Source organism: Ostrea edulis, chromosome 2 (genome assembly GCF_947568905.1).
Source record: "Ostrea edulis chromosome 2, xbOstEdul1.1, whole genome shotgun sequence".
In the NCBI taxonomy this organism is placed as follows: Eukaryota; Metazoa; Mollusca; class Bivalvia; order Ostreida; family Ostreidae; genus Ostrea; species Ostrea edulis.
This window is the reverse complement of record NC_079165.1, coordinates 88,415,489-88,438,462: the sequence shown is the minus strand read 5'-3', so window position 1 is coordinate 88,438,462 and position 22,974 is coordinate 88,415,489. Positions and strand designations below refer to the sequence as shown.

The window sequence follows — 22,974 nt, the reverse complement described above, 5'->3', positions numbered from 1 at the left end:
AATAATTTTATAAGTTTAAGTTTTATGCTTTAAATCTTAAAGTAGGTTCACAAAAACAACGAATACCATGATTATACTAGTATTATTGAATGAATGAATATTTATATAAACCTTCTAATTCGCTCAGGTGTCTTATATTTACCATCTTCTGATTTTAAAAAATTCAGAGAAGAGTTTGATTTGCTCAGATATTATCATTACAGTTCGATATGCTAAGTTAGTTTTTGTACATTTTGATATAACTTTTTAGACGTTGACAGAGGTATTAGTGGAGCGTAGCGGGAACGATAACTCTGTATAGAGATTGCCAATATGCATGTACATCGAGTACTAAAATAGTGTAGATATCATGAAAATTAAACGAAATGTAGACCGTATATAATCCATCCCCCAAATTGACTTGATTCATCTACAATATATTGAAATCAAAACATACATCTAGCAATACTTACAAATATATCAAGAGTAAACCTTTCCAATAACTATGTTATGGAATACATGTTTTATTTACAACACTAGCAACTCGCGTTGTTCAATCAAACCTTGGCGAAGGAACAGCAGTCACTACCTATTATTTTTTACATCTTCGGTTTGATTCTGCCAAGATAAGAGCAGGATTCGAACTCACGACCCCCTGGTCAAAATGCGGCTGTTCTAGTCACTAAGCCATCGCAACTTGCTTATGCCGAAAAATGTCTATAACATCATTTAGCTATGCAAACAAATAGCATGCAATATGTAATATTATGGTTATTTTCTAGCATCCGAGTAATATTCACATTATCAAATAGATGGGCTGTCTTCTGTCGCGAGTGCGCGGAGCACACGTGTGAGAGAAGGGCCGCCCATCTCTTTGATAATGTGAATTTTACGAGGATGATAGAAAATAACCGACCTGTCACATATTTTAAAAGCTTCTCATTTTACATTTATTGAACCATACATTCAATACAATGGTAGAAAACCCTATTGATGATAACCAGATACAATACCTGAACAACAAAAGAAAATCGCTGTAAATATGTGACAAGTACTGAAACCCCGTGAACTTCTCCCCCTGGCACACACACAGTTTCGTCATCTGAATGCTTGAAATATACTTTACAAATAATTTTTAAATCTGAATTCAAATTCTAAATTCCTGGAATATACCACATGGATCCAAGATGGTTGAAAATGTTATGGCATACCGGTAGATGAATGACATCTAGCTGGTGCGATTGGGTGGGAGGGTCGGCTCTTTTATATTAATGGTTTAAAGAGCCCGATCACAGACAAATTAAGCATCACTTTGAATTAGGTCGCCTCCTGACTATTCTGTTTCTTTGTGAGTGACGTCAGCTAGCACACAGATACCTGGGTCCATGTTTAAAAGGCAACAGCATCGTATTAGTCAAGATTAATTTTCAAAATAATCATCCGATTACTAAATCTTCGCTTCAGGGAGGCTAGATCTGAGAAATAAAATTGTCAAAAGGTAGGCAAAGTACCAACACCGGATGATGCCGTTGCATACCCACTTTTCAATATGGCCACAAAATGTCACTATTTAAAAGCAGGGGTAAGAGTCAAGAGGAATCGCAGATAATGTCAAAAGTAGTTCCAGCTAGAATTACCTTATACACATTCACAGAATAAACAGATAGACTCTCAACTTCATCTTTCGACAATTGTATTGAACAAAACTTTATTAAATCCAAAACATAGAACAACAAACGCTTTCCTAAAGCGTATACAAAAAATAACACAGACATAAATACTACAAAGCAACCATGGTAACGAGAATGTGATGGAAACAGACGAGTGTGACTTAACTTGACTTGAACATGTCACAGAGAATTCTTTCTATCGGAATGTTACCAATTGTTCTCCGGAAGAAGATTTCCTCCATTGCGCGCGAACTTACATTGCGCAGAGCGGGAAGTTGTAAAAGTAGTCTTCCGAACCTGGTTTTAGCAAGTTTTTGGTTCGTGACGTAATCGTAGAGCATCATCTGCGCTTGGTCCTGTAATGTTTCCACTTGTAACGGATCACGTAGGCCTTTAACATCTGAATTAACAGAAGAAATTACAAGAATATATTAATACAAAAAAAAGTAAACATGTTTTATAAATCTAGGCATTTGATTGGACGACAAGCCGGGAATTTGAGGCCATGTACCCTATCAAGAATAGATGGGATATAAAATGGCGTCGATATTTCTGTATACTGAACCGCTTCGTAAAATAAACATTGCTCTGCAGTAGGACATATTCGTCATAAGGATTCTTGGCAGGGTATATGTACTCGCATTCCCTGTCAAAGTGTATATTCTCCCTCGCTTAACGGCTAGGGAGAATAAAATTCGAGTCAATATATCCTGCCAAGAATCCATTTAATGCGTTTGAGTGAGAGAAGAACTTGCCTGGCTTAAACAAAAGTAAAGCTTTGAGACATGCGTACTCTGTTGAATCGACCCGGATATTGTTCAGGCGGTAAATGATGTCCTGAACCTGCCTTAACTGCACAGACATCAGTGACGTTTTTTCCATGTGGGGGCCATCTAATGTGTATCCGTTAGCACTCAACAGGTAACCTACAAGGTAAAAAGTGGCACTGACATGTCAGATAATTATAATCCAATTCACCTGGTTCGTGAATAGATCGATCACATTGTAACAAGTTAAGGGTAACGATATCTTACCGATATCAATGTTAAGTGACCATTGAGCAGCACTGAGGACAAACAATTCGCACCACGACTCCTCCAAAAGAATGGCCTGATCTCTGAATAGCAGTTGGAGAAAAGAAGGAATGCTTCTCGCCCATTTGACTGACATAAACAGGAGTTTGGCGGTGGTCTCAAACATACACTCCTGGTTAGAGGGACTGGTGTAGAGAGGATTGTCCGTGGGTTTGTCTGTGAACTGGGGCGGCACTATGGGTGTGTTCTGGTCGATGCCACTTGTGAGAAGCAGCGCCATTTTGGGTGGGGTACGCTGAGTTTTTTCGTCAGCTACTGAAGTACTAGAACTTACTGGGGAAGACATTTCTACCCCCGATTTGATGTCCGTATCTGCAAAATTTACAAATACAGGTATTCTAATAAATGAAACATTTAAACCAATATTTAAGGTGCCTTACTACACCTTGGAAGAGTTTCTCAAATCAGCACGAAATGATTTCATTATGAAAGATAATGATGATATATAGATGTCAAAAAGGAAGAAATTATGCCATTTTGGATTTAAAAAACATCATTTCAGTAGATATGATCAATAGCCTCTAATGGACCTGCAGTTCATCAGTCCGATGTTTTAACCACTGAGATCTACAGTTCATCAGTCCGATGTTTTAACCACTGAGATCTGCAGTTCATCAGTCCGATGCTTTAAAGCTGTATGACCCTATGTTCATGTATTATTTTTGTACATATTTACTTTAAAGCAGATTAATTACTTTAAAAAGTAATTAACTTTCCCTTAATTACATGCTTGAAAACATCTGCATGTAAAAGAAAACAGTGGGAATATTATTTAGAAAGTAAATATAGTGGCTACATATATAAATCATCCCATAATAGACGTCTATAAATAGACCCACGCGCGTCGGGGGAATCCCAACATGATGTATTAACTCATACCCAACTGTCTAGTTTTAAGGCTGAAAGAGCGTAAAAACGAATTACTAAGAGGTATTTGATATTTTTATTTCTATTAAACTTATGGTACGGTACTGTTATAACAAAATACACAGCTTTACACAGATAAGACCACCGATGATCTGAAAGTTTGAGCTGGTCACGTGACTGTCACTTGAAATGGCAGAGTGGCGCGGTTATTTGTAAACATCGATTTAAAATCAAATTATTTGGGTTAAAACAGGTGAAATAATTTATGATAGGCCGTACAGTCTCATAACTACACACGTGCGATGATTTAATAGCGTTTTTACGAGATGGAAAAAAATATTGTAATTCGGGCCATACAGTTGAGCATTGATGATACTAGTATACAACCAAATCAATCGATACAAATAATTTTACAAAACATTTAAATCGTCATCTTTTGATGTGCCATAAAGAGGTATAGTGAGCTACCGTAAGACAAAGCAAGAGTTGAGATTTATTTGTATCTTTATACACGTGTACCTTTTTCGTGCTTAATGACACGTGGAGCAGGACTGGTATCACGCTGCGGTGACCCACTACTCTGGGTGGAGTCTACGGAGGGAGACGGTGAACGGCTTATACTTTTATCTCCCCCGTTAATTGAAGAGTTGGTAGAGGATACGCTGCTACTCCCTCCGTCACTGATATCCTGGTGTGGTCGGAGTCCGATGTCAATATTGCCGTTAGTGATGTTTGCCGACAGAAAGTAGTTCCGTCTTTGATCTGGTATGGGGACTGGGAGGGTGGGGATGTATGGGGAGTATCTAGGGACGGTGTATTCTGGGTGGTAACCGATGTTCATACCATAATTTGGAATCTGATTGTATGTATAGCATCTGAAAACAGTAAACAGCACTTTGAAGGAAGCTTATAACAAAGAGAACATGGCATCACAACGCTCAAATGAGTTGTCATGAATAAATTCATACTCTCTGCACTCTCTACCTGGGGTTCCAATCTCTCAAACAAACGCGTGATCCATGTTCTCCAACGTAAACTAAAGAAGTAGATATTTCTGATGAAACCCTACATTTGCTCGAACCTGTGACAATCCTGTAGTTTGAGGAACTAATAGTCATGATCGTGATTATATATCTTTACTAAGGCATCATCCTGATATAAATTTGCTAAGTTTCTTTGCTTTTTAAATCTCTTTTGAAATTTAAGCCAGAAATGAGGGACACAAAGGACCCTTATTCTACACCTTATCCTTTATTAGAGGTGGATCTAAAATTAGTAAACAAGCAACATGTTGCTCGAACTCTGAAGTTGGGTTGCTATAAATTATGAAGGATGTCTGATGTTTAATTCGGAGTTTATAGGAACGGAATTAATTCAGTTTAAGTCTTGGCATGGATTTCCTGTCGCTTTAAAAAACCTGTTTAATACATACCTCTGTCGCTCGAACAAGTCTCCGATGTGGTGAGGGAATGGGGCAGATTTCTTTAAGGGTTCGCTGTAGTGTTCAGGGTTGTCTCTCTTGTATTGGTAACATCGGGGAGCCCGCTCGTGCTGCACGGCTGAAAAATTAAGAAAACGTTTCCTAATAGCTACAATACATGTAGATTGTCTTTCCTTGGATTTACCTGTACCCAATTAGTAAAATTTTACGTGCATATATCAATAGGAAACAAAAACTATTAAGATGTTCACAAAGACATTGCGCCATGCAAACAACATCATATCAATATTTCTTTATAAATCCATGTAATAACCTTTGGAAAGCATGATACTTTTAGGAACCATGCAGAGGGGTAACTTGTAGGTTAGCACAGATGTAAAATTCGTTTTATAACACAAAATTTCGTTGAATGCTGAATGCTAATCAAATGAGTACTATCCCTTTTAATGATCTGAGTGGGCATTGGGCCTATCGAATTACCTTTTATTTACAAATTAGCTCCATTTAACACCAGGAGCTGGCGTTCGTTAAATATTTTTCTAATACTTCATTCGGTAATCTGTATACAAAACCTCTCGACTGGTCGTGTGCGCTCACAAAATCTCGCCTGCGCAGTGAGAGCAGACAGGTGAAACGAGAATGGTTTTGTCAATAGAGTGTCACTCTCAGTGAGGGGCTTTGTCGTCAGCCAGCGTATGGTCTAATTAACAAATCCTAAGCAAACTTGGCTTTGAAATATGTTCATCATACAACAACCGAATCTCTTATAACAAAGAAATATTGCAACAAACTTTCCAGCTTTGACAGACAATATGCTGATACTTGATCACCGAACGCCCCTTTGAGATCCGCGACTATAAATTGCTCTATTCATAATTGATTAGTTTCGAATTCGTTGGTGGGAGTCTCTCTTATTTCATTTTGATATACATTATTAATCTTTTACGATAAATTCTATAAAACACATCTGTAGAAGTTAATGCTTATTCAAACATTTTAATGAATATAGATATAAATTGAAATATGAATAAGATTGATCGACACAAGATCGATCCGGATTTAACGTATAATCATCAAATTCGATGGGAACGTATTTGTTTATCTTCCGATGCGGACCCACTTGGAGCTGTACATATTAGTAAGGTTTGGAAATCGCACTAGAGACACGATTTTTCTTCATCATTACACAAGGTTTATATTGACCTAAGCACTAGAACTCGCAATTGTTATGGATCATAGCATTTTTTCCTGGGATATCCGATCCCGACTGATTGATCACTCCGGAGAAAGGCATACTCGAGATGACGGATCGGGAAGTCTTCTGAGAAAGCACAGGTGAAGTCAACACGATTACCTGATGTTTGGTTGACAAATACACCCGGACCAATTGCAGAAAAAAAGCTACATGTAGAAGCCAAACCTCAAGCACTTTTATAACCATCCATCAATTCTGACAAAGGTATTGTGAGTACCCTATTGCCGTTCATAGTCACTAGAAGTAGCCACTGAAACATTTCCTTGCAAAAAACATTGTACACTTATATGCCACACGCAACATATCTGTCATTTTTATTTTAAGACTATTTTTATCTCCTTGATATGAAGAGTTTTTGTATGATTTCGGAAATGTGTTTAGATTAATATAACTATGCTTCGTACATCGGCCAGGTTACACGTTGCTTAGATTACCTGACTAGTATGCAAGGGTTCCGGGTTCAAGTTCCGGTTGATCAAATTATTTTTCTGTACTTTTCCATATATACAACCTTCCGTAATACTTAAGAGTTTACTTGCGCAACCGGAAATAACTCTAAAACAGACCTCGTGATATACCCAAGTTTTTGTTGTTTGTTGTAGAAACAAGATAGGATGCTATAGGATACAAGTGAGTTGTAAAAATAATATACTATGGAGAAACGTTGATTGTGACCTTAAAAGATTTTTTTTAACAATTTACCATCTCGGTTCATCTTCATTTCTAGACACTTCCGGAACCTACATGCTTGACATTGGTTTCTACGCGCTACATCTACCACGCAATTTCCGTTTTCCTTGCAGACATACTCCAAACTCCGGCGGATGCTGCGCTTGAAGAACCCTCGACAACCATCGCAGCTTTGGACGCCATAATGCTTCCCAGAAGCTTTGTCACCACAAACAAAACAAAGAATTTCCGGTTTTCTGTCTTGTTGATCGGAATCTAGAAAAATGTAAGAAATCACATGTACCAAATAAGATGTTAATAAACATTTATTGAATATAAACGAATCTTAGCAAAAAAATAAAAAAATAAATCCTAAACTAACTAAAAACGTGTTTGGTTTGGCAACTTAAGAAATTTTGTAGTCGCTCAATTTCTCGACAAAATTGTGTTTGATGAAGGTGATGATTACAATAAAAACCCAGCCCTGTTCATGCATGAAACACTTGAAATTCGCTCAAAAATATTTTAAAATACTTTCACTTTGCGTAAATTTCCGACGACCGGGGTATGTGTATGAATGAAACTGTACACACATTCCACTTTAACAAATGATTTAATTACATACATAGTAAAGGTAAAAACAGTAGTGGCTGTAATTCATTCATTCGATATTGCACTTTATGTATATTACATATGTATACCCACAATTGTGAATTGATGGCAAATAAAGACTGGGCATATAAAATCATATTTTCACAAATTCCCGGTCTCTCGTTACACATCAAATATTAGAAAAAGACGATAAGTCACAGAAATTCAGTTGTGATATTTTCGTTCATGATAAAGTATGATAATGAGACTTCTTGCATTATTTTTTTTAAAAAAAATTCCTTTTGTTTCTTTTCTTTTCCTGATCTTCATAAAGATAAAGTTACTATAGCTATCTACATTACTTGTAGTATACAAATTAATATTTTCATTGTCTTAAAAATCCACTCTCCATAATGTGTAGATATTCACCATTGTAATTTTAACTAAATTAAAATGAATCAAGAACTGCATATATATTCCTCGTAGGTTGTTCTTTTAAATCACATACATCAAAAATACATGTACTCATTAATTTATCATCAAAGCATATTTGTTAGAGCAAGAAATAAACTTATAACTATTTTACAGAAACATTTGGAAAGAAACTTCAGATGTGGATTGTTTTCTTCTAAGAAAATAACATTCAATTCGGAAAATAATAGTCGATTCGGAATATAACAGTCAATTCGGAAAATAACAAATAGTCAATTCGGAAAATAACAAACAATCAATTAAGAAAATAACAGTAAATTTGGGAAATAACAGACAGTCAATTTGGAAAATAACAGTCAATTCAGGAAAATAACAAACAGTAAATTAGGAAAATAACAGTGAATTCGGAAAATAATAGCAAAATCAGAAAATAATAGTCAATTCGGAAAATAACAGTGAATTCAGAAAATAACAGTCAATTCGGAAAATAATAGTCAGTCGATTCGGAAAATGACAGTCAATTCGGAAAATAACAAACAGTCAAATCGGAAAATAACAGTCAATTCGGAAAATAACTAAATGATAGATATCTACCTTGTTTCTTTTTCATTTTTTTCTTCGCACTTTGTGTATTTTCCCCCCAAAATAATGGTTTGGAGCAAATAGCTATTTTTGGGGAAATTGATATTAGAATGCATGCAATAAAAATGCTAAAATGTAAAAAAAAAAATATAATTAAAAAAAAATGTGAGAATGCAAATTACAGACATATTCATGATTTCCCCCAAAATTTTGTTGTTCACGTTTAATGATCAAATTTTACTATCTAATGTGTTTAAAAGGAGGCTTCTGAAAAATATTGTTTATACATTATGATAGGATCTTATTATGAGAGTTTATTATTTGTCGTGTAAACAAAGATTACAGGAGAAGAACTCATAAATAGTACGAACTTGATTCTGTTCCTTTTGTATATATTATATACAATAAAATACCTCATTTAAACGTATGTTATTGTTTACAAAGATGTATGATTATCAATCAAAGTTTAAGATATAATTATATCACATTTCAAGTATTCTTTAGGTAAAATGTGCCATTCAAAAGTTAAAACTGGTGTCTATGTAACATTAGAATGTTTTAAGTTACAAAATTAATATTCCACTAGTTTGTTTGTAAACATAACAAAATAACCATATATTTTCAAAACTTTGTAAACGGTAACATACCTCAATCTTTGTTCACACAACAAATGATAAACTCTCTACAATGACCTTTGTCATAATGTATAACCTTGATTACATAATGCAAAGTTAAGGCTAAAATATTGCTCTAATGCCTGCATGAATAAGGTCTAAGATTTTGATTGTCAACTTTAAATGAGTTATATTTTTAATGTTTAGCTTTACAAAATGGGGGGGGGGGGGGGGGGGGTCCTTTAAAAAAAAGTGACCCAGGCCAGTCCCTTTAACAGTTTAAGGCAAAATTTCTCAATAACTACTTCTTGCTGAGAAAATATTGAATTTATGTGAGACCTCATACAAATATGAAAAGTCGAAAATGGGATTTACAATAGAACAGAAGTAAACATAACGTAAGCCACGGACAACACCTGTTCCAAGTGTTTATTTACACGAGAGAAAGCGAAATACAGCACTATAAAAACCAACACCCCATGACGTCGCAGGTCATATGCAGATTAAGCAGGTCCCCGCTGTGATTGAGCGGGCCTTTTGACTCTAGTCTCTCAAAGCAACAGGGGTTAACTATTCATTTACAACTCTACCAGATTTTAGAAACAACAAACAACCTAACATTTTATATCACCCATGACAATTAATTCTCAGAGCATTCAAACTGCTTTTATTTATCACGCAGATAATTAGTATCCATAATTAGTTTTTCCAAACACAATTTATGAATAGATATGTTTTGTTTTTTTTCCAAATAGGAACAGTAAATTGGCAACAAATATGAAAACAACAAGCATATGAACTTAAAACTTTAAAATACAGTAATATATTTCAGCTATTTCCTTTGAAATGGATACTGCCGATAATTTCCAGTTCTCACAGCTTAAACACGATAAAAAGTACACCAAGAGCAGTGTAAAACACGATAAAAAGTACACCACGAGCTGTGTAAAACAATCAAATCTCACTTCTAATTATTTTTCACTTTTAAAACTATAATGCATGCAAAAATAAAGCGTTTTGCTCGTGTGGAATTCAAGAAAAATGATTATAATTTATTTCTTTGTATGTACAATCTGTTTTAGTGTACATGTAAGATATAACTGACCCTTTGATAGTCTGGGTAGATTTGGTTATGTAGATACACCCCACCCTCCGCTTTCGGGGAACCAGCCCTGGGCCAATAAAGCTAAGGCATGTATAGTGATAAAATGAAACCTACACCAAAAGGCATTACTAGTATGCATTTCTTTTCTTGTCCCCCCCAAAAAAAAAATCAAAAAATCAAAAAAAAATCCAGAGTCCGGAAGAAGATATAACTGCTATATGCTTTAGTAAGTAAACTGATTTGTAAATTCAACTTTGTTTGATATACACTTCAATATTTGAGCGTATATATAATGTTTTCTCTACTTTGTAGCATTTGCGCAGATAATACTTAAGAAGAGAAACTCAAGTTATGAAGACTTCTGTCCAAACCATTTGCACTTTGATGTAATATATTATGCTCAAACCAAGAGTTAACTTTTGATAATAATCAAGAATTTATTTTCATTACAATGAAACCTGCGAGAACTTTTAAGTTCAGGTTCACAGTCACTATGCATCTTTAACCCGCAGCGTATTACTAGCTAATATGTAACCAAACACTAATATCATTATTACCCGATATGGAGCAAATGCTATATGAAATGAAAAGGAGAGTTAATAAGTTGTTATTTTAGTTTTTTTCATTCCGTACATGTATCACTTACACAATATTATGGCATTTTTACCATGTCCCCACGAGTTCGTGCGCATTGAGAGGAACTTTTATGAAATGTTACATCACCGTCTTATGATGTTATATAATGTTGGAGAGCATACCCTATTGTCCTTAATCTCGTCCTTTGGAATATAATACAATATCTCATATTTATGATTAATTTAATGCTGTTAAGGATTACCGTTACTTTCTGAAATAAATTTCAGCAAAACAACTGATGTTTGGTTCACAAAACATCTTAAATTTGTGCACCTATTTACGTGACAGAGATACATAATTTTTTTGCGTGATGGTTTAAAAGTATTCTTCCTTCCTGTTACGTGTTTTATATATATAAATATATATATTTCTTTGTTTTCTTTTTGACAACACTCTATATATATTAATTTTGAAATAAAAAAACCCCCATCTAGCTAGTTTAGAATGCACAGAGTGTGATTTCGAAAAGAAAAAAGTGAAAAGGCTCAAGCAGCTGTGAAAGTGTGATATTATTTGAATATTTTATTGATACAATCAAGAGGATTAGAACCAAGTTTTCCAAAGTACCGAACAAGCTAAATGGTTTTTCTTGTTATTATATATCTAATTAGGATACTTTAGCCGACAATTTTTCTATGAAATTCAGCTTTGTCAGTCAAGTTCAAAATTTAAAAGAACTTCAATACTTTTCGTGACCTCGTAAAGCAGATAATACACTGTACCTACTCCTGTTTTTCCGCGAATTGTATATATCACATGATAAAATATATTCTAATAAATTTTTTCAACAATAGCAAGTAACACTTCAAATTTAAGAGCTATGGAAGCTTCGAGAATTCGTTTCGAACACAGCAATTTTAGCTCGAGGCCAGCACGATAATAACGAGGAACTTGCACCGCATGGGAATGGGGAAAAAAAATAAAATAAAATTATTTACTCAACTTTTTTACCAAAAAATGTCAAAGTAAGTACCTCTGATCATTCCAGGCGACAGGACCGGATTCATTTTAAAACGTTGACCCGTGGAACTCTATGTCTGGAAGTTGCAGGTGTAATGTTGTAATACACAACAGACAGTGCTGATTTCTCCTCACCCCTAACCTAGCGATGATCGCGTCAATCTCGTGAAACTTGAGCGCTGAATGACATTTCAATCCAGCGTCTGATTGGCTGATTGTATTCGGAGTCACCTCATCGACGATTCTCCGGCGGGTGATATTTTAATAACTTTTGCGGTAATCGCCCATTCTTTCTTTAATTAACCATTATTGATGACGGCTTTTAACCATGTAATATTTTAGCTATAAGGATTTTATATTTATGGTAAAGACTAAAGTTACCCGAGATTATCGCAAGATTATATGACATTGCGGTTTTGAATGCTCTGTCTAGTGTCCAGTGGGGGAATATGAGGAGTTTGGAGAGGGATTAACAGGAAGATTAATGTTGATATCACCTGATCAGAAAATTGAGGATTTAGATTTGGTGTTACCTGAGGAGTATAGTGGACAGGTGAAAGCTCGTCCCCCACTGGACACGTGGACATAGCGGAACAGCCTTTCTATTTATCTGCGACATTGTGTATGATGATAGCACACACACATTTTCAAACAGTTTCTAGCTAGCTTCGTATTTTCAATGATACACCAAAGCAATGTGGTCTATATCAATGTGCATGTATCTTTTTTTTTTAAATTGTGTAACTTGAAATGTTAAAACTTTAAATTGCACAAAGATAAAATGAAAATAAAAATGCCCTTAATGCATCTATCGACATACGTTTGAACATCTGTATAATTAGATAATCACATAGAAACATTTCACAGAATGCTGTCGATTTTTAATAAAAGTAAGAAGAGAAAACTGTCTTATTCGGCATTTAAATAGAAAATAAACGAATACCATTATAAACATAACAACATTGAAACAGGGAAATATTGATTAATGACACATTTGACGTCGATCCCATATCTGTGTAAAATGTCTCTAAGTAATAATCATACCAACCACCTACTTTATATCCAAGATATATTTTTTATTAAAACAAAGTTATCGAAAATATAGCAGATACATATAAATCTTAATTTTCACAGAATTCATGAAATTCTCAATCATTCTGAAAGAAACGTAAATACAGTTTCTTGACGAAAAATGTTTGGTACATTTGTTTCACAAAAAAACAGAAAAGCCATTAATGCATGATTGGCCTTTCGTATTATGCGATCGATTTAATTATCAAACATGCAAAAATCATGTGGTGTCTCGTAAGTATGAGGCAACTGGAACTTTGATAACTGACCTTGGGCGGATCCAGAAAATTTCAAAGGAGTGATGTTCCGATCCAAGTTCGTTCCTTTTCTGCCCAAAAAGGGGGAAGAATGAAGAGCCCAAAATGGCAAAAATTGAACCATAGAATCATTTTTATTAAAAGTGGTTTAACGAAATTTTACAAAAGGACACCTTCGTTGCAACCCCATTCTCTTTGAATCCGCCACTGAGTAACATCACAAATTAAACCATAATAAACATTACAGGCAAGAATAATCATTTAATAAGTCAACAGTGTAAAGATGGAATAAAAATATTGTACTTTTCTTAGTGACCCTGACATTGTCGAAAGTGACTTCAGGGTACAAATATATGATCACAGAAAAACAATCATAAGTAACACAGACTCCATATGTGTCTATTGTACAGATGTGACCTGGACAAATATTAGACTTCTCTCAAAGCGTTATTTTGAGCACGATATAGATTAGATTGTTATTTATTGGTGCATAATTATCAAAAATGGCTATAGCTCCCCATTTCTGTGTTAATTAGATATATTTATCTGGACAGTTTTCTTTATATCGGCAGATTCGGATATTTTTTAATGGGGAGGGAAGCGCATTAAACGACTGAGTGTCTAGGGATTGTCTTGAGGCCCTCGGTCGGTCCAGGGGAAAGCCCTGGCGGGGACCCAGGGGCAAAACCCCCTGAAAAAACCAAAATCGGACAAAATAAGACGTACACATTTTAGTTTATGGATAAATTTCTATAAAAAAGGGATCATATTTGTGAGGGGAGGTGACGCTGGATTCGCCACTAATACATACAATTTATCCCTATTCAGTATAGCGGTGGCCTAATGAATAGCGTGTACACATGGTGAGCGCGTTGTCCAGGGACCAATCCGCATCATGGCGACTGTTTTTGGGAATTTACACAAAGTCGTTTTAGTTTACTTTATCATGAAAATATTGAATAATGCATAAAACAAAGACATACAAAAACATTAGCGACAGTTCATGTACATCAATAACCATGTAATATACTAGAATTATAGGGTATCGAATATACAGAGGAAGACGCCTCACTGTAAAAGGAAGTATGATAGTTGATTTGAACATATTTTATTGTCTGGATGTTATTACAAACGGATTGAGCACAAGTTCTTAAAACTTTGAACGCCCTCTCCTATATGACAATTGATTACATATATGATAATGTTCAAGAAATGAAACACAAAGGTATATCAAATGTCAAAAATGATTAGCTTTCATAAAGCAATTATATCAATAATTATATCTGTAGATATATAAGTACAATTGATTAATATATACATGTATGTACAATTAATTAATATATGCATGTAGTACGTACAAAGTAATCGCTATGTAAATTCCATCAACTAAAAACGACCAGATCTCTTTATAAATAACTGAACATAGGAAAATAATTCTTCATTTTCTGTGGTACTGATTGCGTTATCTCCCCATAATAATAATAGTTGTCTATGATGACTTCCGTACTGAGTATATCGAAATGTCTGTGACGTTGTACAATCAATCAATCAATCAATGCTTTATTCCCATAAATGCACAGTCATACATTACAGAGAGGAGGTCGGAAAATACAGAATACTGCGTATACAACATGTACAGGAATAAATATTTTTATATTACTATGTATAAAGTGGAGAAACATTGATTCAACAAATGAACATTACCACGAGACCAAGTTTTATCCTAATGAGATTATCAAAGCTACGTAAGGTCCACATTTTCCTTTACAACAAATAGAAATTTACATAAACTTTTAAGCATTGCAAGATTTGTTGATGTAAATAGTTTGTGGAATTTTATAATATTTGGATTCTTTGTTAGATTTTCTGACAATAAAGATTTTCTGGCATTTGTTAAATTATGTTGTGTACACTCAAAATTTAGTGAAATTCGTCTCCTACTTTGTTTTGATTACATAAATAACAGAACCATCGACTTCTAGGAGAATTATTCCATCTTCCACACTCAATGGGTAGTTTAAAATTATTACATCTAAATTTACATAAAATTAGTGCGTATTTTCGAGGCAGAATAGTGAGATAATTCCCGAATACTTTGAAAAGTCTGTTTTAAACATTTGGGAGAAAGATAGATATTACTCCTCCACTCTTGAATAAATTGGTCCATTAATATTCTTTTAACTTCCTGTTTTACCCAAATTGGATTACATGTATATATAAATTCTGTTGTACACAAATATGAGAGTCCACACTCATTCAATATATTTTTGATAAATTTTAACTATTTGATGTCTTTTTTATAAACTAAATGATATATTTTAACGGACAATTTATCATTGTTACTAGAGAAATGAAGTTTCGCCCAAAACGCTATCAGTTTTATCTTGACTATTACTAGAAGAGGGTATCTCCCAAGTTCCCCATATATCATTCCATTTGTTGTCTTACTACTCAAACTCAATATATATTTACATAATTTTAAATGCAATTTTTCAATAAATATGTTTTTGTGAAACCCCATATCTCGCATCCGTGTAATGAAATTGGTTGTATTATTTTGTGGATTAAATCTAACTGACAATCTATAGATAAGCTGTGTTCTTTACATCTTGCGATGACGTTAAACATTGCTCTTGTAGCTTATCAAATCTTTCCTTTATATTAATTTTAAAACTTCCGGAATTTGTAAATGTTACACTAAGATATTTGAAACTGTCTACAACTTCTAAATTGAAACCATCATATGTGAAGGAGAGGTAACTCTTATTCGTATGTCCCTTGCCAAACATCATAATTTTAGTTTTATCTGCATTGACTTTTAATTTCCAGACGTCACAATAATACTCAAAGCAATTTAGAGCGTTCTGAAACTTTTCAGGTGATTCGGCATATACTATAGTGTCATCAGCATATAAGAGAATGAATAGTGTTTCGTAGATGTGCAATTCTTTCAAGAACATTCGGAAATATGTTGTGAGCCATTAACATTATTTGTTTCTAAGAATGATTACAAGTCGTTTAAATAAATGGAAAATAGAAATGGGGATATATTTTTACCCTGTCTGACTCCCAGTTGACACGAAAATGGTTCTGAAAGATCACCATTAAACTTTATCTGTGCTTTTATTCCATTATACATATTATTAATTATTCTAAAACATTTTCCACTTATGTTACCATCTAGAAAAATTTTATTCCAAAGGCCGATTCGCCAAACAGAATTAAATGCTTTTTCGTAATCGATAAAAGCACAATAGAGTTTCTTTTTACTAATTTTAAATAGTTCAATGATTATATGTAAAACGAATATATGATCAACAGTAGAATGGCTATAGTCTGGAAAGAAAGCTCTAACTACGTAGCGTCAATGACGTATACATGTATCTATGAGTTTCCTAGCGTCACTGACATATACAGATACCCGAGAGTTACCTAGCGTCAATGACGTATACAGATATCTGTGAGAGTTACCTAGCGTCACTGACATATACAGATACCCGAGAGTTACCTAGCGACAATATTATTATTACTATTATACATTTATATAGCGCTTTATCTAATTAAGACAATTACTCTAAAGCGCTTTCCATGAAACACAATAAAACAAACTAAAACAAAGAACAAGAAATACAGAGAAAAAGGCATAAATGATATTTAAACTGAGGTGATTTAAAAAAAAATAAAATAACTGTATCCATAAATACCCAATTACAGATTAAATGACAGTTTAAAAAGATATGTTTTAAGTTTGTTTTTAAAAACAGCTAATGAGTCTTCGACACGAAAATCCAACGGGAGGCAGTTCCACAGAGTTGATGAAGAATTATCAAACCGTCTTTCGTCATACAGTTTAGTACGAGCGCGTGACTTTAGAAGGTATAACGAATCCGCAGAACGAAGTGTGACGTATACAGGTATCTGTGAGAATTATCTAGCGTCACTGACATATACAGGTATCTGTAAGAGTTACCTAGCGTCAATGGCGTATACAGGTACCCGTGAGAGTTTCCTAGCGTCATTGAAATATACCTAGCGTCACTGACATATACAGGTATCTGTGAGAGTTATATAGCGTCACTGACGTATACAGGTATCTGTGAGAGTTTCCTAGCGTCAATGACGTATACAGGTGTTTGTGAGAGTTACCTAGCGTCAATGACGTATACAGATATCTGTGAGAGTTACCTAGCGTCAATGACGTATACAGATGTATGTGTGTTACCTAGCGTCAATGACATATACAGATACCCGAGAGTTACCTAGCGTCAATGACGTATACAGATGTATGTGTGTTACCTAGCGTAAATGACATATACAGGTATCTGTGAGAGTTACCTAGCGTCAATGACGTATACAGGTGTATGTGTGTTACCTAGCGTAAATGACATATACAGGTATCTGTGAGAGTTACCTAGCGTCAATGACGTATATAGGTATTTGTGAGTGTTACCTAGCGTCAATGACGTATACAGATATCTGTGAGTGTTACCTAGCGTCAATGACGTATACAGATGTATGTGTGTTACCTAGCGTAAATGACATATACAGGTATCTGTGAGAGTTACCTAGCGTCAATGACGTATACAGATGTATGTGTGTTACCTAGCGTCAATGACGTATACAGATATCTGTGAGAGTTACCTAGCGTCAATGACGTATACAGGTATCTGTGGGTTACCTAGCGTCAATGACGTATATAGGTATTTGTGAGTGTTACCTAGCGTCAATGACGTATACAGATACCCGAGAGTTACCTAGTGTCAATGACGTATACAGATGTATGTGTGTTACCTAGCGTAAATGACATATACAGGTATCTGTGAGAGTTACCTAGCGTCAATGACGTATACAGATATCTGTGAGAGTTACCTAGCGTCAATGACGTATACAGATGTATGTGTGTTACCTAGCGTCAATGACGTATACTCCTATAAGCATGTCCTAGAAAGCCAACGAAGAAAGATTTATAGATATTTAATTCATTACAGCCAAAGAATAATTGTTTTCGTTTAATTAAAAAGTGATTGCTAAATATATGTCACTAATTAAGAAATATTGTTTTTTTTTCTATAATAGGTACAACAATGAAAATGTTCGCTACAGGATTTGAACCCGTGATCTTTACTTCTAAACGAACGCGCCGGACATTAGTATTACCATTTTCATTCTAACAGAGTTCGGATGTGGATGTGGAATCAACAATAGAGTATGTCTAACACCTTGGTTGAAATTGGTGAGATGTTCTGATAATGAAAACGAAATGTTAGAAGCTGTACATATAACTTTGAGGACGAGAATTTGCTAACAATGTGGACAAGGTTTGGTAAAGATCAAGACCTGTAGCACGTGTGAGTCAAATGGGAAAACTAGCATAAAGACATTGTTCAATACAATCTAAATATGTATCCATGTTAGTATGGTGTTCTACAAAAACGATGCAAGTGGAAAGGCTCTTTAGGAAACCCTCCTTTTACTTAAAATCATTTGCTTAATGAGTTCACAAAGTTTAGCGCATGCCCAAGTACCACAGTCAGAAGTAGGACTATGTAAACGACAAATAATTCGAAGATAATTGATGTTGGTTTCTCCTCCATCAAAAACCAAACGTCGACGTGAAGAAGAATCACGGACCAAACGTCTGCTTCAATTCAATGGCAGAAGTGTCATTGTAAAGCAGACGATAGCAACAATGGAGAGTATGACGTTCCATGTTAAACCACACATCCAGTCGTCAAGAGCTGGAATTCAGCTCTAATTGGAGAGCATTGGATAATACGGGATTGGTTCGGCGGCCATTAGCGCGTGCTCGACAGCCCGCTCCTTGACGACAGGATTATATACTAACAATCATACCTCAATGACCGCTTCATTCGTTGTCTAGTCCATCTACACCTCTTCATCTTACCACTAATTAAGAGAAATGTTGGAATGTTTTCTGTTCTACGTATATATGTGACTAAGATGCGTCTATTTTGATCGAATTCTTTGTCGGAGTTTTATTCAAAATGTCAATTATATGTAACTACATGTACGTCAATGGACGACTGGTGGTTATGTTCTTTCTAGAATTGTTTGATTGTTTGTAGCCCCGGGGCTAGATAATTTCTAAAGCTTTTTGCAAAATATGCTGAAGATGGTAACGTAGTCCATGATTAAGAGTTTTTTAAAGAAAAGATTTTTTCAATCATACAATATTCTAAAGTTTATCTTGGTTTGATTAATTTAAACAATATACTATTACGTAAAACATGATGAGAACAAGGCAGCAGGCTAAGCCTATATAAATCTTCTCTTTTAAGGTACAAGGTAATGTCCACATAATGATGTAAGTGAGAAATTACAACGTCTATACTAATTAATGATAATGTCTCAAATTTAGGACACATGAAGTGAAAAGATTATAACATGAAAAGTACAATAATTATATAGGGAGTTTGAGTGAATACAGAACATTACTTCATATGCTTAGTCAACTAAACAAAACCGAGAAATGGGAAAAAAGAGGGAGGGGGAGGAATGGGAACCAAAAAAAAAAACCTTAAAGAAAAGAAAGGAAAAAGAACCAAAATTGATCAAATAAAAAAAAAAGAAAAAAGGTGGGGTACCGATGCACAGGAAAACATCAGGCATATGCAATATATGATTATACTTCTATAATTTGTGCAATCAGACACTTCTATGTTTCAAAATTATGTGGTTTTCAAAAGGAATTTTTGAACATTAAAAGAAAACCCATTGTCTTTGAAACTAAGAATCTCATCCGCATTCAGAAATGACGTCAGTGACATTGGGACTCGCAGTTGCATTGATAGACTCTGATATAGTAGTTTTTTGTTCTGAAAACTTGACACAAATGCATTTTCAGTATGATGACCACACATATCACAAGTAGCATCATCTCCTAAACAATGGCCATGCAGAATTGCAGATCTAGATTTAAATTAGTGGCATTATTTCTTAATTGGAAATGCAAGATATTTTCTTAGCATTTACCCTGATTAAAACGTTTATTTGGTTGTGTGTAGTACATATTTTTAAGAGCAGTTGTAAATGAGGTACGAGTAGGGAGGTTTCTAATATGGATAGGTATAATGTAGGACATTCCATAGGTAGAAAGACGAAGATATTGGGGAGTGTTGTAAGAGTTATCGCTCTTTCCCAAACGGTGGCGTTTAAGTCGGCAGCTATATTGAGGTGCTGACAAAGTATCGATCCACTGCAACAATCTCCCCCAGAAGGCGCTTTGAAGTTCGCATTCACGGAAATATTACAAAAGAGGGAGTGACAGGCAACTGCGTTATGTTTCATTTCAATAACAACCAGTGAAGATTAATTAAAGAAAAGTCGAAGGAAGTGCATTTTATATAATGAGTACAATATGCAAGATCGCGACTTTTTCCGTCTTGGTTTTAAATTTTATTTTCCCCTTTCAAAGTCTCGCGAGACCCAGAGTATGCGAAAATTTGGGCATCTTGGTAAATAATACCAGTTCTGCAACTTTGTCGTGATCGATTCACCTGATTTTAACAATGGTGCACTATCATTGCATTGCAGTAGACTGTAGTAATGATTCAAGAAAGAAACCTAATACGCAGAAATATATCCACAAATGAAAGATTTTAATGGAAATTAGGTGGATTTTCCCCCACTGCTATAGCTTCGCGAGCTAAATTCAGGAGTTCATTTTCTCTGTAACCAGACGTTTCACACACCTTTCATTTAAAAATGCTTTTAATTGTGGAATGCACAGGTTAAATCGTCTTCCGATGCCATGTTTGAATAAACAAAACTGCCCAAGATCAACACGCTTTTCCGGACTTCTTTACAAGAGAGTTCCGATAACTCGGTATTTACGATCTTGCGTATTATCTAGTCTCTCTTACAAGGGGTTAGTATGCAAATTAGGTATCTATATAGATTCGGAGTTTCTTAGTAGTAACTCGAAGAATTTTAATAAATAGTAATATATACATAATATAACTTATCGTATCCTGGAGCTGTAGTATTGATACTGTTATAATTGTGCGCCGTGCTTTCAACCTACCGGTATTAACGCTTTTACCGAAATTTCTCGTTTATTTGTTTCATTGCAATCTAGTCCTTTATTCTTGATTTTGTAATTGCTCTGTGACACAAAATTTCACTTTATATTATAAGATTCCATGTGTATTACTCCATTTCTATGTCAACAAATGCACCGTTGATTTTTTAATGCGAAAACGGACATCTTTTGTTTTCGACCTATATAATAAAGGACTCAAAATCGATACTGACAAAACAAATAAATCCCATTTACTTTGCGATTTGATGGAATAATTACCTACAATATGAAAAGTAAGTCATAAAATAATACTACATCCGGTTTTATTTTTATATTTACATTATTTTATTTATCTTACTAGATGCAGTCCAGTGTTAAAACGTGATAAGAGAATTTCCAAAATTTCGACTTGAGCATCACTGAAGAGACATTATTGGTCGAAATGCGCATCTGGTGCATCAAAATTGGTACCGTATAAGTTTTACATGCAAAAGGATCGACACAGAGATGATGCAAGGGTCGTTTTAGTTTGATTGCATAAATATTTACCCCCAGTCACCCATATTCACACGATGTAACTAAGGATGTAAATTTGATGCATATACATTTGTAAATAAATGAATAAAAATAGATAATAAATGGATGCATGGGGTGATATACAAGTACAAATATAAATTTCCTTTAAAACAATTGATTCGTAATTTTTTAAAATGATGTTCAACAGTTGAAATGTATCACTCCTCCATATATAATTAACCCCCTACTGTTTTGTTGATATAGAAATTATGAAAATAAATCAAATCCAAACAGTAAATTGCATTCATTTTACTTATAAAAACATGAATTTATTTCCCCCCCCCCCCCCCCATAATTTTGGAAAAGCAATATGACGTATTATATTCGATCAAAACATACCGGCGTTTATATGCTTAAAAATGCATTATATTATAGTGTTAGGTTAAACCAATATGAGACAAGATATTATCCAGTTGCCGGCTTTACGGTAGAAAAGTATCATTGATTACGAGACATGAATGAGAAATCGGTTATGTTAGAGGTTGAGTAGCACGATTAACAAAACATTGTCGTAAAGGGCATACTGCATAATGATCTGACGAACTTTCCAAAGTATTGAATATGTTTGTTTTCAACTCTTCATATGCGAGCACGGTGTTTGTTGCATCAGTGAAAATGTTGACATCATGAACCTCGTTGTGCACAATATTGAAATGGTTTTAATCCAGCGAAGATCCTGGACAGCCCTCTTAAATCTGAAAATTTCATGAAGACTAGCTTGTCAGGTTGAAATCATGGACTGCGGCTTTGAGACTTTAATCTTTTACTACAATGCTAATGAGATATTGGGCTTTTCAAATGTCGATAGGAAAGACAGATAATTTGAAAAAAATATATACATATATATCGGGTCAAAATATTACAATGTTCATTGATGTATTTAATTGATGAGAAATGTATGATTCCAGTAAAATCCGTTTAGCATGGTACAAACAACCCAGTATTAAATGTGTGGCTTCATGCAGAAGTCAGCAATAAGGGTCATTTTCGTGCATAGTTTCTTGACAATATCAAATCTGCAAGTGGTCCCACAATATTTACATTTGCCAATGCACTTCCTCATATGACAGTACTAATGAAATCGATGTTCAATTTCGTATGACATGAATTTGGTCACGTGATCAGTTTGTTCTT

At 34.6% G+C, this 22,974-nt stretch overlaps 1 protein-coding gene across 2 annotated transcripts; it reads right to left on the bottom strand.

Moving 5' to 3' along the window:
* Positions 1–1,655: 1,655 nt before the first annotated feature.
* LOC125682065 (photoreceptor-specific nuclear receptor-like) lies at positions 1,656–12,080 on the bottom strand. Of its 2 annotated transcripts, none has more exons than XM_048922450.2 (7): positions 11,909–12,080; positions 7,009–7,251; positions 5,043–5,169; positions 4,130–4,485; positions 2,684–3,055; positions 2,405–2,575; positions 1,656–2,049 (listed from the first exon to the last, which is right to left on the bottom strand). In XM_048922450.2, the coding sequence occupies exons 1-7, from the start codon at positions 11,940–11,942 to the stop codon at positions 1,811–1,813; spliced, it is 1,542 nt and encodes a 513-aa protein (XP_048778407.1). In that variant the 5' UTR covers positions 11,943–12,080; the 3' UTR covers positions 1,656–1,810. The 2 variants fall into 2 exon arrangements, with proteins under 2 accessions (XP_048778407.1, XP_048778408.1); XM_048922451.2 differs by having other exon boundaries at positions 2,443–2,575; positions 11,909–12,067.
* Between the last annotated feature and the right edge of the window lie 10,894 nt (positions 12,081–22,974).